The sequence below is a fragment of the Microcaecilia unicolor genome, chromosome 1 (genome assembly GCF_901765095.1).
Source record: "Microcaecilia unicolor chromosome 1, aMicUni1.1, whole genome shotgun sequence".
Lineage (NCBI taxonomy): Eukaryota > Metazoa > Chordata > Amphibia > Gymnophiona > Siphonopidae > Microcaecilia > Microcaecilia unicolor.
In genome coordinates this window covers 719,736,902-719,752,079 of record NC_044031.1, presented here as the reverse complement: position 1 = coordinate 719,752,079, position 15,178 = coordinate 719,736,902, and the positions used below count along the sequence as shown (strand labels likewise).

General features: G+C 44.7%; 1 protein-coding gene across 1 annotated transcript in view; it reads left to right on the top strand.

The window, feature by feature from the left end:
• The window catches only part of SECISBP2L (SECIS binding protein 2 like), a 137,065-nt gene that overhangs the window by 116,536 nt on the left and 5,351 nt on the right, over positions 1 to 15,178 (top strand). The window contains exons 15-17 of the mRNA XM_030189561.1: positions 8,172 to 8,392; positions 12,014 to 12,168; positions 14,864 to 15,083. Coding sequence (XP_030045421.1) covers positions 8,172 to 8,392; positions 12,014 to 12,168; positions 14,864 to 15,083 — 596 coding nt within the window. The remainder of the gene's footprint in view (positions 1 to 8,171; positions 8,393 to 12,013; positions 12,169 to 14,863; positions 15,084 to 15,178) is intronic.

The window sequence follows — 15,178 nt, the reverse complement described above, 5'->3', positions numbered from 1 at the left end:
TGCCTCCTCTTCCTATATGGCTGCTGTGCTGTGCCTCCATCCTCCAGCATGGCTCACGTGCTTGCTCTCGTCTCTTGCCTCTCACTTCAGCTACTCCTTGGCGTGGCGAGAACCAGGCCTGCCTATATATGCTGCGTGAGATCAGCACAGGCAGGCTCAGCGTGATGTTACCTGTCGCAACTTTTCCTATTGGACATTTCAGTCCTCATTCTGGATGACCAATAGTTTTGTTTCTCTTTACCAGGGCTCCAGCGCACAGCCACTTAAGTGTAAAGAAAGTAGACCATAAACCCGTGACAAGACAAATTTTCCCGCAGACACATTTAAAATCCTGCCCAATTGGGCAGTAAAAATGCAGCATTGGCAACCCTGGCCATAGTTAAAGAAACCTGCTGAGGAAGGTCACTGTGAAGCTCAGTATTACTTTGAAAGGCGTAAAAAAATACCTCTGTTAGACTTGGGAGAATGTTAACAATTTCAAGATTATTGCACAAACACAGCCTATCTGGAAGGATGGCAAGAGGGAATACTGTTGAAGAGCAGCCTCATTAAGAGGACACTGCACAAGTTTGGGAGATTAGGTGGTCTGTTGAGCTCTTAATTGACCTTTTGGTCTCAAATGATGTGTGGCATAAAATAAACACAGCAAATCATCCAACTAACAAGATCCCTACAGTGTTTTGGGTGGCAGCAGCTTGTTGTGGATATGTTTTGTGGCAGTTGGGATAGGGAAACCTCTGAAAGTCGTACTGTAAATGACCACCTGCAGCTAATCCAAAAAGCCTGAATAAAAAGAAATGTTTTCAATTTTCTAAACTGAAGAATTGATGTTACCGTAGACATTTTCACAGGCAAAGTATTCCAGATAGATGTGCCTGCGATCCACAATTTATCCACAGAATGTAGGCTACGAATTGGCCAATAAAATCTCAGAGACAAGGCCAGTATAAGAGGAACACTGTTATACAAGGCTTTAAAAGTCAAATCAGTGCCTTGATCCACCAAAATACTGGCAACCAGTTCAATTCCTTCATTGTCTGTGAAATATGCCAGCTGAATTTTGCATAGTTTGCAAAGAATGAACCATTGACTTCAAAAGGCCCAGGTACAGTGAATTACAGAGAAAATCAATGCTTGCAATACTGTCCGAAAATCAACAATGGAATGGCTCAGCAAGAAGAAAGTGAATGTTCTCTGAGAACAAGCAGGCCAGTTGTATTCTCACAGTTGGGTGACGTCATCCGATGGAGCCTGGTGCAGACACTGGTCCCCCCCCCCCCCCCCGGACAGTCCTTCAGTCTTCATTTTTCCATGGAGCAGGGAGGACACGTCACTGTGTTCTCACCGTGCATGTTTTTATTTGCAGTGCCTTCCTATGCTGGTATTTTTGCTTTATTTTTGTTTTTATTTTATCCTCCCTTATTCCCTTTGAGAGTTTGTTTTAGTGTTTTTGGCTTTTAAAAAGTTTCCTTTATTTTTTGCAAATTGTTAGGCCTGCTTAGGATAGAGTGCCGACTTCAATTTGAACGTTGCCCCTTCTTGAGGTTCACAATTGAGGACTTTATTTGGCCGTGATTTTTTTTTCGATGTCCAAGAAGACCCCCGGTGGCTTCAAACGGTGCGCCCAATGTAATCGAGTGATTTTGGTAATGGACCCGCACTCTTGGTATGTCGAGTGCCTTGGATCTAACCATGACCCTAACTCTTGTTCTCTCTGTTTAAAAATGTACTGAAAACACAGAGGGTGTATCAGATCCCACAGGAGAGGCTTAGCTGCTCGAAGGCTGATCCATTGACATTGGCACTGGAAGCATCGACCTCGATTGCTGCTAAGACTTCAGCAATCACTGGGAGTGCAGTGGCATCAAGGAGGTCTCCACCTCTCTCGACATCTGGTGGTGAAAGAAGGCCCAAACCTGACACCGAAGGCACGTACGGGTTCAGTGATGTCCTCGTTCACACAGAAGGACCGCAGTGCTGAGCATCGAGGGAAGCCCAGGAAGCATAAGCTTTGGTCCTCTTCGAAGCATGGTGCTAGGAGCTCCAGGGCATTGGCATCGCCATTACCCGAGAAGAGCTGGCACCAGGAAGAACGCTTCTCCACCTGAGGGTCTCTCTTTCATTGTTTTCGTCAAGATGGCTTCGGCCATCCCACTTAAGTTGGAGACGGAGGAGCAGCCCAGGGCAGAGATGTTATCTGTTCTGGACCATGAGTCGCTTCCTAAGGACATAGTACCGTTGCTCCCGATCCGTAAAGATGCAGTGACGAAGAACTGGAAATCTCCCCTTTTGTTGCAGGCTGTACCAAAGAAGATGGGTACGCAGTGCCATATCCAGAAAGCTCACAGATTCGAGAGGGCCAGCTGCCTCACCACTCTTTTGTTGTTGAATCTGCCCCCAAGCAAGCTAGGAGTTCCAGCGCTCATGCCTTGGCTCCCCTAGGTAGAGAGACTCAGACACTAGACTCATTCAGGAGGAAGACTTTTCAGTCCTTGGCCTGTATCCAGTACTACCAGCTCTATATGAGCCTTTACTTGAAATATTTGGTACACAGTACGCTCATTCTTGCAGATTCTCTCCCTCGGGAGCAGGCTGCAGAGCGTCACCAGTTGGCCAAAAAGCAGCTGGAGTGCAGAAATTATCTGGCCAGGGGCAATTACAATTCATTTGATATTGTGTCCAGACTCTCCGCCTTGGGTGTGGGGATGTGCAGACAGTAATGGCTGCATGACTCTGACCTGGAACCAGTGGTTCTGGAGAGGTTGGCGGACGTACTTTGTCAAGGAGACAATTTTTTGGGAGGACAAGGTGGAGGAGGTCACTGACCTCATCAAGAAACATACTGATACCATCCAGTCCCTGTCTCAGCATCCTCCTGCTGCAGCCTCTTCTTCTAGGAAGTTTACAAGTGGGCCTAGATGACAACTCTACTACTCTCAAAGGCGTAGGTTTCCTCCACTTTCACGGCCTCTGAGTCCCGACCACACATGTCCCCGCTGGCTCCCTAGTCAAAGCAGGGGACAAACCTTTGCCTGGCTACAGTAGAGCATAGCCGCAGTACAAGTAACCATTCTGGACGGCCTGCTGGTAGCGGGGAGACTGAATTTTTTCCATCAAAGGTGGCTCCCTTTTAACCTCTGACCAAGTTGTCCGTCTCTGTTATCCACTAGATTGGCTTCAGAGACCATCAAATTGCCCACTGAGAGCATCTTACATCAGCTTTGAGCACAAGCAGGTACTTATTAGAGGAAATCTCCACCCTTCTACAGACCAATGTGGTCGAACCCATGACACCAGGGGAAGAAGGGAAAGGATTCTATTCCAGGTACTTCCTTGTGCCCAAGAAAACAGGAAGATTTGGTCCAATCATAGACCTAAGGGTCCTGAACAAATTCCTGGTCAAAAAAATGTTCAGGCGGATTTCCCTAGGCATCCTTCTTTCCATAATTCAGGAACAAGATTGGCTATGCTCTCTGGACTTAAAGGATGCCTATACCCACATTTTGATACTTGCCAGTCATAAGAAGTGTTTTGGATTTCAAATAGGGAAACGCCACTACCAGTACCGCATTCTGCCATTTGGCCTCGCAACTGCTCCCAAGTGTCTAGCGGTAGTGGCAGTGTATTTATGCAGACTGGGAGTTTTCCTTATCTGGATGATTTGCTGGTCAAGAGCACATCACAGAAGGGAGAAACAGAGCCAGTGTGCTTAACTGTTTGGGTGTTAGAGCTGCTGTGGTTTGTGGTAAACTACCCCAAGTCCCTCCTACTCCTGGTTCAGTGATTGGAGTACATTGGAGCCCTGCTAGATACATTGCAGGCTTGGGCTTTTCTTCCTCAATCTAGAGCAGAGGCTTTTGATAACTCTTGCCTCGCAGGTCTGAAGCAGCAAGCAGGTCACAGCTAGGCAAATGTTGTAATTAATGGGCCACATGACCTTGACAGTGGATGTCACTCCCATGGCACATCTCCATTTGAGACAGGCCTAGTGGAATCTAGCTTCCCAGTGATCTCAGGTAGCTGGGAACCTAGCGGATGCCATCCAGATTTCTCCAGAGTTGACTCATGCTCTTCTCTGGTGGACAGTTAGGTTGAATTTGACTGTGGGGCTACCTTTCCAAATTCTGCTGCCTCAGAAGGTGTTACAGATACATCCAATTTAGGATGGGGAGCTCATGTAGATGGGCTTCACTCCCAAGGGGCTGGATCTGCATAGGAAGCAAATCTCCATATCAACCTCCTTGAGCTGAGGGCCATTTGGAACTCTCTAGAGGCTTTCAGAGATCAGCTACAGAACTAAATTTTTCTCATTCAAATGGGCAACCAGGTTGCAATGTTCTATGTGAACAAGTAGGGGGGTACGGGATCCTACTCCTTGTGTCAGGAGGCAGTGGGGATGTGGCAGTGGGCCCTCCTTCAGGGAATGGTCCTTCGAGCCACGTATCTGGCAGGCAAGGAGAACAGCCTGGTGAACAGACTGAACAGAATTTTGCAACTGCAGGAGTGGTCTCTCAACATGGGCATAGCCTGCAAGATCTTCTGAGACTGGGGCACTTCCTTGCTGAATCTTTTTGCCACTCATCTTAACAACAAAGTTGCCCAGTTCTGTTTCAGGCTCAGATCCTAAGTTAGACTAGCACCATATATCTTTCTCCTACATTGAGGGGAGGGTCTTCTGTATGCATATCCTCCAATACCTCTCATAGAGAAAACTTTGCTGAAACTCAAGCAGTACCAGGGAACTATGATCCTAATTGTCCCTTATTGGCTGAGTCAGATTTGATTTCCTCTTCTTCTGGAGTTATCCTCTGAAGATCAATGGAAATTGGACTGTTTTCCAATCATCATAACGCAGAATGAAGGATCCCTTCTGCATCCCAACTTCTAATACCTGGCTCTCATGGCTTGGATGTTGAGAGCATAGAATTTGAGTCCTTAGATTTGTCTGAGGGTGTCTCTCACATTTTGCTGGCTTCCAGAAAATAGTCCACTAAGAGGTATTACTCTTTTAAATGGAGAAGGTTTGCTGTCTGGTGTGAGGGCAAGAACTTAGATCCTTTCAGTTGCTCTAGTCAAAAACTGCTTGAATACCTCCTAAACCTCTCTGAGTTTGGTTTGAAAACCAACTCAGTAAGGATTCATCTTGGCGCAATTAGTGCTTATCAATGTGTAGGAGGTAAGTCCATCTCTGTACAGCCTCTAGTTGTTCGCTTCATGAGAGGTTTATTGTTGACAATGCCCCCCCCCCCCCCCAAACATTCCTGTGTGTCATAGGGTTCTCAACGTTGTCCTCACCCAGCTGATGAAAGCTCCTTCTGGGCCTCTTGATTCCTGTTATCTGAAGTATTTGAACTGGAAAGTTGTGTTCTTGGTGGCGGTTACTTCAACTTGCAGAGTCAGTGAGCTTCAGGCCCTAGTAGTGGATCCACCTTACAGTAAGTTTCAACACAATAACATGCACCCTAAGTTCCTTCCTAAGGTAGTGTCAGAGATCCATCTTAATCAGTCAGTAGTTTTACCAACATTTTTCCAGAAACCACATGCCTATCCTTGCGAAAGTGTACTACATATCTTAGTTTGCAAGTGAGCCTTAGCCTTCTATCTGGAGTGAACTAAAGTTCATAGACAGTCCACCCAGCTTTTTGTTTCTTTTGACCCAAACCACATGGGGGTAGCCATTGGCAAATGCACAATTTCTAATTGGCTAGCAGATTGCATCTCCTTTAGTTATGCCCAGGCTGGGCTGACTCTAGAGGATCATTGGGGCGAAACGGGGTTTTCAAGCTTGTGAATTGTAATAATATTTTCATGCACTATATTTCTCTTGTGTGGCAAGCAGGTGGTGTTTGTTCTGTGTTTTAATGCTGTTGCAGAGAAAGCTGTTTTCAATTTATCCCTGTGGAAAGGCAGCCTGCAGTGCCATTTGCCAGGTACTTTCAAAGTTGGTGCTATGGGATCTGATTGGCTCTGGAGTTCAAATACAGCCAGGAGGTACTGGATTTTGCCCAGTCTCAGATAGAAAGCGCAGAGGGTAAACATCTCTGCCCTGAGTCTCTGTTCAAGAACTGTGAGCAGTATTTCCTGAAACTCCCCAGGTGCTACCCAGCTAGTGACAAAGTGTTTAGATAGTTCTAATATTGATCCTTATTCAGTTACCTGTTATTGCTTGTTGTTTTATCATTCACTGTTCTATTTTTGTGATAAACCTATTAGTTTATTAGCTCTGATGTCTTGGACTGACTAAGAATCCTGGTGTTTTGGGTCTGTGAGTGCTTTCTAGGAACTGTGGGATGCCTGGGACTATGGCCCCAGTGTCCTAGAAATCACTGGGGAATAACTTGAGAGTAGGAGACTCGCTCAGAGGCAAGTGGGACCCAGTTAGTGGGAGGAGGGTGCCCCTTTACAGGTGCAGGCAGGCCTCAGCAGTGTTGGAAATGGACCCTCCAGGTGGCCACAGGGTTAGCCTCAGGTGGTTGCTAGGTGTTTCGTGACCGTCATGTCAAGGTTGATAATGTCAGAGCCATGGTGACATCTGTAGCTCACTTTGAGGTCAGCCTGCATAGAGAAGACCTGCAAAGCTGCGACTTGGTCTTCTGTTCACACATTCACATCTCATTATTGCCTTGAGCGGGATACCCGACATGACAGCAGGTTCAGTCAGACAGTTCTTTAAAATTTGTTCTTTGTGTAGAATCTAACTCCATTCTTCCCCCCCCCCCCCTCCCAGTTTTGTTCTGTTCCAGGCTGCATCTTAACAACTAGAATGTATATAGTTTTCAGGTTGATTGACTTCAAGGCCTCGACATTTTGAGTCCCTATTGTCCTAGTGTTGTTTTTTTCGGTGAGCCTGGTAGCTAGGGATTCCCAACTGTGAGAATACAATTGGCCTGCTTGTCCTCATAGAAATCGAAGTTACCTGTAGCAGGTGTTCTGCAAGGATAGCAGGCCAAGAATTCTTATAAACCCTCCCATCTCTCCTTGGAGTTCAGTTCTTTAGCTGTATATTACATGACTGAGGGACTGGCACTTGTGCATCGGGTGGGAAAGCACCAGCATGTGCATAGTGAAATGCTGCTAGAAATTTCTACAACCTTCTCACTACTACTACTATTTAGCAGTCAGTGTCTCCACTGGGCTCTGTCAGATGACATCACCAACTGTGAGAATATTTGGCTTGCTGTCCTCGGAGAACACCTGCTACAGGTGAGTAACTTTGCTTTCTCAAGTGACCCAGTCAAAGCCAAGAACAGTGTCCAAATGAAAATCTGTAGCAATACTTCAAAATCTGCAGTCCACAGCTGATCCCCAGCCAGTGTGAAAGAGCTTGAGCTAATATGCTGAGAATGGGCAAAAATTGAATCATCCCTTACCATAAATGTCTTAGGGCTGTTGTTGCTTGGAGAAGGGGCTTCTACCAAGTGTTGAGTCAAGTGGTGTGAAATCTTAAGCAGTCAAGACTATTTGGTTTCTTTATTAGTTTTTGAATATTTTTATAATTGCTGTTCCATATTGAAAGTTTGAACGTGTTACTACACACTACGCCCGCTCTACGCAGTACTGCCGTTACTTAGAAAGAGGCATTGGATAGACACAAATTTAACACTATTTACAATCGAACCTTGACCCCTGAGGCAGGCGTTATTTAACGCCGAAACACGGCTCGTGTCGGGTCATTTATCAATAAAATACTGCTGTTGTCTCAGTCTTGAAGGCCCAGTGTTGCTTTTTTTGTTTGTATACTTTCTATGTATGCTGATTACCCTCTGTGTTTGGCTTGTCCATATTGAAAGTTCCCATCAGGGCTTCCTGAACCTGTCCTGGGGATTATGTAACCAGTTGCAAGGATATCCACAATAAATATGCATGGAATAGATAAGATACCTTGGAGATCTAGCACACTACAGATTAATCTCATGCATATTCATTATGATTATCTTTAAAACCCAACTGGCTGTGGAGACTCCAGGGCAGGTATGTGAAGTCCTGGTGTTAAATATGTTGTGTAGATCCGTGAAACAACCTCCTACTTTGATGCCTTTTGAATTGTATTTTTTAGATAACAGTATGTGAAAAATGTACAAGGATGTGAAGACCTTTTTTTTTTTTTTTTTTTTTTTAACAAGTAGCTGTACATATTTGCTGTGTGTTAACTTTGTTTTCTGAATTTACAGATATTGTAACCAGGTTCTCAGCAAGGAGATAGATGAATGCGTGACTTTGCTTCTGCAGGAACTTGTCAGCTTCCAAGAAAGAGTTTACCAAAAGGACCCAATGAAAGCAAAGATAAAGAGACGACTGGTCATGGGTTTGCGTGAAGTTACCAAACATATGAAGTTGAACAAGATCAAGTGTGTCGTCATTTCTCCAAACTGTGAAAAAATCCAATCAAAAGGTATAGAAAAAATTTGCTGAATGAAGTCATTGCTCTGTTTGCAAAGGTGTGCATGTATATATCTATAATGTGTAGGACAACAAGATTAAATTTGTGGGAGACAGTTCTAGTTAAAGTGGCCTCTTTGATGTGACTGATGAATCAGCAGTGATGTTTGGACTCATGTTCAAAAGAGATTAAAATGGTTTTCCTGGCCCACAAGGTTATTTTTTGTATTTAATTTCTAAATTTATGGTATATTCTATGACTTAGTTCCTTGAGTGAGGTGCCAATATGCTAATCCTATAATGGCATCTTGGTGCCAAGATTCTGTTCTAGAATACTATTTAGGTTGGCATTGACTAAGGCTGCCAACTGGATCCAGATTCTCAGGACAGAGTTATTCCAGTCTTGTAGTCTTAGGGAATGCAATGGGGAAATCAGAATTGCAAGTCCTGCATGCAACAGGGTAAACCCAGGACTGGATCAACCCTGTCCTGTGAATCTGGATCCAGTTGGCAGCCCCATTTCCTGCCCATACAACACCCCCTCGCAGTTTACACACTGTAGCCCTTAAGCTGTCCCTTATAGAATAGTGCTTAATGCACTTGTGTGGTAAAGGATATTTCTTGTGTAAAAGTAAGTTCTGATAAGAAGGCATATACTTGTATAGATGCGTTCAGGGACGGAGTGCAGGTAGTAGTGCAGTTCATTTTACAGACACATGAGTGTACTTGCTCTCAAGCAGGCGCAAATGCTAATGGCTTCAATTGAGCCACAATTTCTGCTGCTTTGCCCCTAGTATGTTATAAAAACACGTGGAGGGGCATTTTTGATATGACATTTAAATCCAACTTTGGATGTTTTACTCAAAACATATCCAAATTCAAGTGGTGAATATAGTAATTTTCAAAACAGAAAAACACTTTTTTTGTTTCAAAAATGGCCATTTTCTAGACGTTGTTGTACTCAGTGCATCTGTCTTTTTAAACCATTTTCAAAAACAAAACGTCCAAGTGAAGAATGCACAAAATCAAACTATTGGGATGTAGGAGGTGCCAGCATTCTTAGTAGACTGGCTACACAGACATTCCAGCAGAGCTGTGGGTCAACCTAGGGGACACGGAAGTGGACTTCACATAAAAGGTCCGGTACACATCTCACCATTGCCCCCTTATCTTGTATGGTGAGCCCTCCAAAACCCACCGAAAAACCTACTGTACCCAACTACTACAATAGCCATTATACCTACAAGTGTCACCAATATGTAGGTACAGTAGGTTTTTGGTGAGTTTTGGAGGGCTCACACTTTCCACCACAACCACAAGTGTAACAGAGTAGGTTATGGGTTTTGGGTCCCTTTCTCTACACTACACTTCACTGACCACTAGGCTACTCCAGGGACCTGCTTGCTACTCTAATAATGGCTGGCTATAACATCTGATGCTATCATAGAGGCTGGTATGTACTGTTTCTTTCACATCTCTGGGGGATGGGAGGGGGTCAATGACCTCTTGGAAGTAAGGGGGGGAGGGTCATTCCTTTATTCCTTCAATAGTTATCTGGTCACTTAGGGCACCTTTTTCTACTTAGTCGTGGAAAAACAGGTCTAAACCAAAACATCTAACTTGTAGCTCTGGACATTTTTGTTTTGTTCTATTATGACAGAAAAAATCCAAGTGTTTAGGAATGCCCAAATTTCACCTCCAGCATGCCCCGACATGCCCCCCTGCAATTTGGATGCACTGCAGATGAACAGCATAGAAAAACGTTTAAAATGGATTTCACAAATAGTGATTTGAATGTTTTGGCAATCTTTACAAAATAGGCTTGAAATAGATGACTAGTCTGTCTTCACACATAAGTGACCTATTATAAAATTACCCTCAAAAGAGGTTATGTATATGTGAAGGCTAAGTAGATGCCAATTTCCAGCTGTAAAGACACAATGAGGCATATTTTCAAAGCACTTAGCCTTCCAAAGTTCCATAGGTTTCTATGGAACTTTGAAAGGCTAAGTGCTTTGAAAATATGCCTCATAGGCACCTATGTGGCTTGATTGAAGCCGCGGACACTTGTGCCTCCTCAGGATCAGGCATAAAGTATATGCATATACATCTATATATATAATTTGTACCTCCAACGTTTTCTGGCTGGCAGGCTGGCTGGGTTCGTAACATCCTGACGTCAGCAAACCTCCAGCGTTCTCTACCCTCTCACTGTCCTGCCCTCGTGTAAAGACATAATGACGTCAGAGGGCGGAACGGTGAGAGGGAAAGGAACGCTGAAGGCGAGCTGACGTCAGGATGTTCTGAACGAAAGCAATTGAAGGCAAGTAGGCAATGGAACACTGCGCTGGAGAGGAGGACAAAATCGCGGGACATCAAGGGGAGGGCAGGGCAGAGGAGAATCGATGGACATGGATGGGAGGAGAGGAGAGAATCGTGGGACACGGATGGGAGGGCAGGGCACAGGACAATCGCTGGGGAGGGCAGAATCGCGGGACACAGATGGGAGGGCAGAACAAGGGACAATCGCTGGACATGGAGGGGAGGACAGAATCGCAGGACGTCGAGGGGAGGGCAGGGCAGAGGAGAATCGATGGACATGGATGGGAGGAGAGGAGAGAATCGCGGGACATGGATAGGAGGGCAGGGCATAGGACAATCGCTGGGGAGGGCAGAATCGCGGGACACAGATGGGAGGGCAGGACAAGGGACAATCGCTGGACATGGAGGGGAGGACAGAATCGCAGGACATCGAGGGGAGGGCAGGGCAGAGGAGAATCGATGGACATGGATGGGAGGAGAGGAGAGAATCGCGGGACACGGATGGGAGGGCAGGGCACAGGACAATCGCTGGACATGGAGGGGAGGGCAGGGCAGAGGCAGAATCAATGGAATGGATGGGATGGGAGGAGAGGAGAGAATCGCGGGACACGGATGGGAGGGCAGGGAAGAGGAGAATCGCTGCACATGGAGGGGAGGGCAGAATCGTGGGACACTGAGGGGAGAGCAGGGCAGAGGAGAATTGCTGGACATGGAGGGGAGGTCAGAATCGCGGGACACGGAGTGAATGGAAGGGGAGAGAAGAATCGCTGGACATGGAGGGGAGGGCAGGGGAGAGAGGAAAAATTGCTTAGACGAGAGCCTTCCTAGGGCCCGTTTCATTTTGGACGAAACAGGCTTGATATTTTATAAATGTTTAAATCACAGGTTCATCTGTGGCTCGCATAAAAATACATGCCTTCTCATCAAAGTGCATACTTCTGTGCACATAACCCCTGGGGTAATTTTGTAAATGCACTTTTACTTGATTAAAAAAAAAATCTTTATAAAATTACCTCCAAAATGTGGAAACCTGTAGAATAGGATCCCAAGATTAAGCTTGCAGTGAATGCTTCTGATATTGTGACAGTATGGGCAGCACAGATTGTAAACTTGTGTGATATGGCTGATCTGGGCTGGGGTATTTCCCTCATCTGATATTGCTTCTGTTGTCAGAGGTGGAGCGTATTTCATAGACATTGAGCTACTTTAAAATGTCATCTCTGAAGGCAACAGCAAGCTTTTCATGGTCATGATTTTACAGTTCTTCTTTCTGCTTAATGTTTGAAGCTGAGGACTTGAATTCTTCCCACAGGTGGGCTGGATGAAGCTCTCTACAATGTAATAGCCATGGCACGGGAGCAAGAAATTCCCTTCGTCTTTGCGCTTGGGCGTAAAGCTTTAGGCCGCTGCGTGAACAAGTTGGTTCCTGTTAGTGTTGTGGGGATTTTTAACTATTCCGGAGCTGATGTAAGTAATGATTTTTTATGGATTTCTTAATGCTGTCAAAAATATAAGGCACTGGGAAAATAAGTAGCATTGGGGACATGTTTTTAACCATAGCAATGCTGGGAGTACGGTATCATTACTGTAGGTTTACCAGGGGCCATAGTCTTAAATATTCTCCCACTCTGGATGCTACTTTAAAATATTAAAGCCAGTGTGTCAGCATTCACATTCAATCATTGTAGGCTTACTAAATATATGTATATATATATATACAGTGGGGGAAATAAGTATTTGATCCCTTGCTGATTTTGTAAGTTTGCCCACTGACAAAGACATGAGCAGCCCATAATTGAAGGGTAGGTTATTGGTAACAGTGAGAGATAGCACATCACAAATTAAATCCGGAAAATCACATTGTGGAAAGTATATGAATTTATTTGCATTCTGCAGAGGGAAATAAGTATTTGATCCCCCACCAACCAGTAAGAGATCTGGCCCCTACAGACCAGGTAGATGCTCCAAATCAACTCGTTACCTGCATGACAGACAGCTGTCGGCAATGGTCACCTGTATGAAAGACACCTGTCCACAGACTCAGTGAATCAGTCAGACTCTAACCTCTACAAAATGGCCAAGAGCAAGGAGCTGTCTAAGGATGTCAGGGACAAGATCATACACCTGCACAAGGCTGGAATGGGCTACAAAACCATCAGTAAGACGCTGGGCGAGAAGGAGACAACTGTTGGTGCCATAGTAAGAAAATGGAAGAAGTACAAAATGACTGTCAATCGACAAAGATCTGGGGCTCCACGCAAAATCTCACCTCGTGGGGTATCCTTGATCATGAGGAAGGTTAGAAATCAGCCTACAACTACAAGGGGGGAACTTGTCAATGATCTCAAGGCAGCTGGGACCACTGTCACCACGAAAACCATTGGTAACACATTACGACATAACGGATTGCAATCCTGCAGTGCCCGCAAGGTCCCCCTGCTCCGGAAGGCACATGTGACGGCCCGTCTGAAGTTTGCCAGTGAACACCTGGATGATGCCGAGAGTGATTGGGAGAAGGTGCTGTGGTCAGATGAGACAAAAATTGAGCTCTTTGGCATGAACTCAACTCGCCGTGTTTGGAGGAAGAGAAATGCTGCCTATGACCCAAAGAACACCGTCCCCACTGTCAAGCATGGAGGTGGAAATGTTATGTTTTGGGGGTGTTTCTCTGCTAAGGGCACAGGACTACTTCACCGCATCAATGGGAGAATGGATGGGGCCATGTACCGTACAATTCTGAGTGACAACCTCCTTCCCTCCGCCAGGGCCTTAAAAATGGGTCGTGGCTGGGTCTTCCAGCACGACAATGACCCAAAACATACAGCCAAGGCAACAAAGGAGTGGCTCAGGAAGAAGCACATTAGGGTCATGGAGTGGCCTAGCCAGTCACCAGACCTTAATCCCATTGAAAACTTATGGAGGGAGCTGAAGCTGCGAGTTGCCAAGCGACAGCCCAGAACTCTTAATGATTTAGAGATGATCTGCAAAGAGGAGTGGACCAAAATTCCTCCTGACATGTGTGCAAACCTCATCATCAACTACAGAAGACGTCTGACCGCTGTGCTTGCCAACAAGGGTTTTGCCACCAAGTATTAGGTCTTGTTTGCCAGAGGGATTAAATACTTATTTCCCTCTGCAGAATGCAAATAAATTCATATACTTTCCACAATGTGATTTTCCGGATTTAATTTGTGATGTGCTATCTCTCACTGTTACCAATAACCTACCCTTCAATTATGGGCTGCTCATGTCTTTGTCAGTGGGCAAACTTACAAAATCAGCAAGGGATCAAATACTTATTTCCCCCACTGTATATATATATATATATATCTATATATATACTCCTAAATATATCACATTTACTGATATATTAAAATTTAGGAATTACACTGCTTGAACGGGTGTCACTAAATCTGTTTCTCTCACTGTCAGACTTGGCAATTCAGTCCAGTTCCTGAGGATTTGTGGTTACCTGCTTAGTATTTGTCAAGTTCTTCACCTATGGTGCTTTGTCAATACAAGTTTATTTTTTACATTGTTTGCTAGAAGTGTTTTGGTCCTGTCTGCTGTGGCTTTGGGCAGATTTATGTTTTATCATTTTTTATTGATGAAAAATCAAGGCAAATACATCCAATAATTTGGGAAGGTAACAAGTCAAATACAAGAACACACTTGTCAAAAACCAAAAGAAATATAGTCCATCATCAAACTGTGAACAATTTTTCCCCCTATCTTCCCCCTTCCCTCCCTATCCAGAACCCCAATGCCCATGATTTAAAACTGAAACATTTTTCTTTTCTTTTTCTTGTTTTCCCTTTCCCCCTCTCCTGGGCAAATTTAATACAACAAATTTGCACATGGTCAGCACATAAACTCCCTGGGGTAATTTTCAAAATATGCACATACATTCATCCTGAAAATGTGTTATTCCACAGGGAAAAATGTGTGTTCACTTGGTTATAAAAGTGTCACCTTTGTTGACTGAGCTTAGAAAGTTTTCCCAGTATAACCATAGCATGTTACCACACATGGTAGAATTTCAAGGATTAGCCACTATGGAGAGCTGGTGATTTACATGTGTTACTGATTTTCAAAATACTTGAATCCGAAACTTTGCTGTGTGTTTATAAATTCTGATGACTCTTCATGTTTCCACATTTAGAGTCTATTTAATAAGTTGGTATCGCTGACGGAAGAGGCCAGGAAGGCATATAGAGATATGGTTTCAGCAATGGAGCAGGAACAGGCCGAAGAAGCCTTGAAGAATGTTAAGAAGGGTCCCCATCACATGGGCCATTCTCGCAATCCCTCTGCTGCAAGTGCTATTTCTTTCTGTAGCGTTGTCTCAGAGCCCATCTCTGAAGTGAACGAGAAGGAATATGGTAGGTGATTTTATCAGAATTGTCCCCCAGAATCTATATAGTGCGCCTAGAGATCCGTGCCAAAATCCAAGCAGGTTCTATATCAACGCACGTAA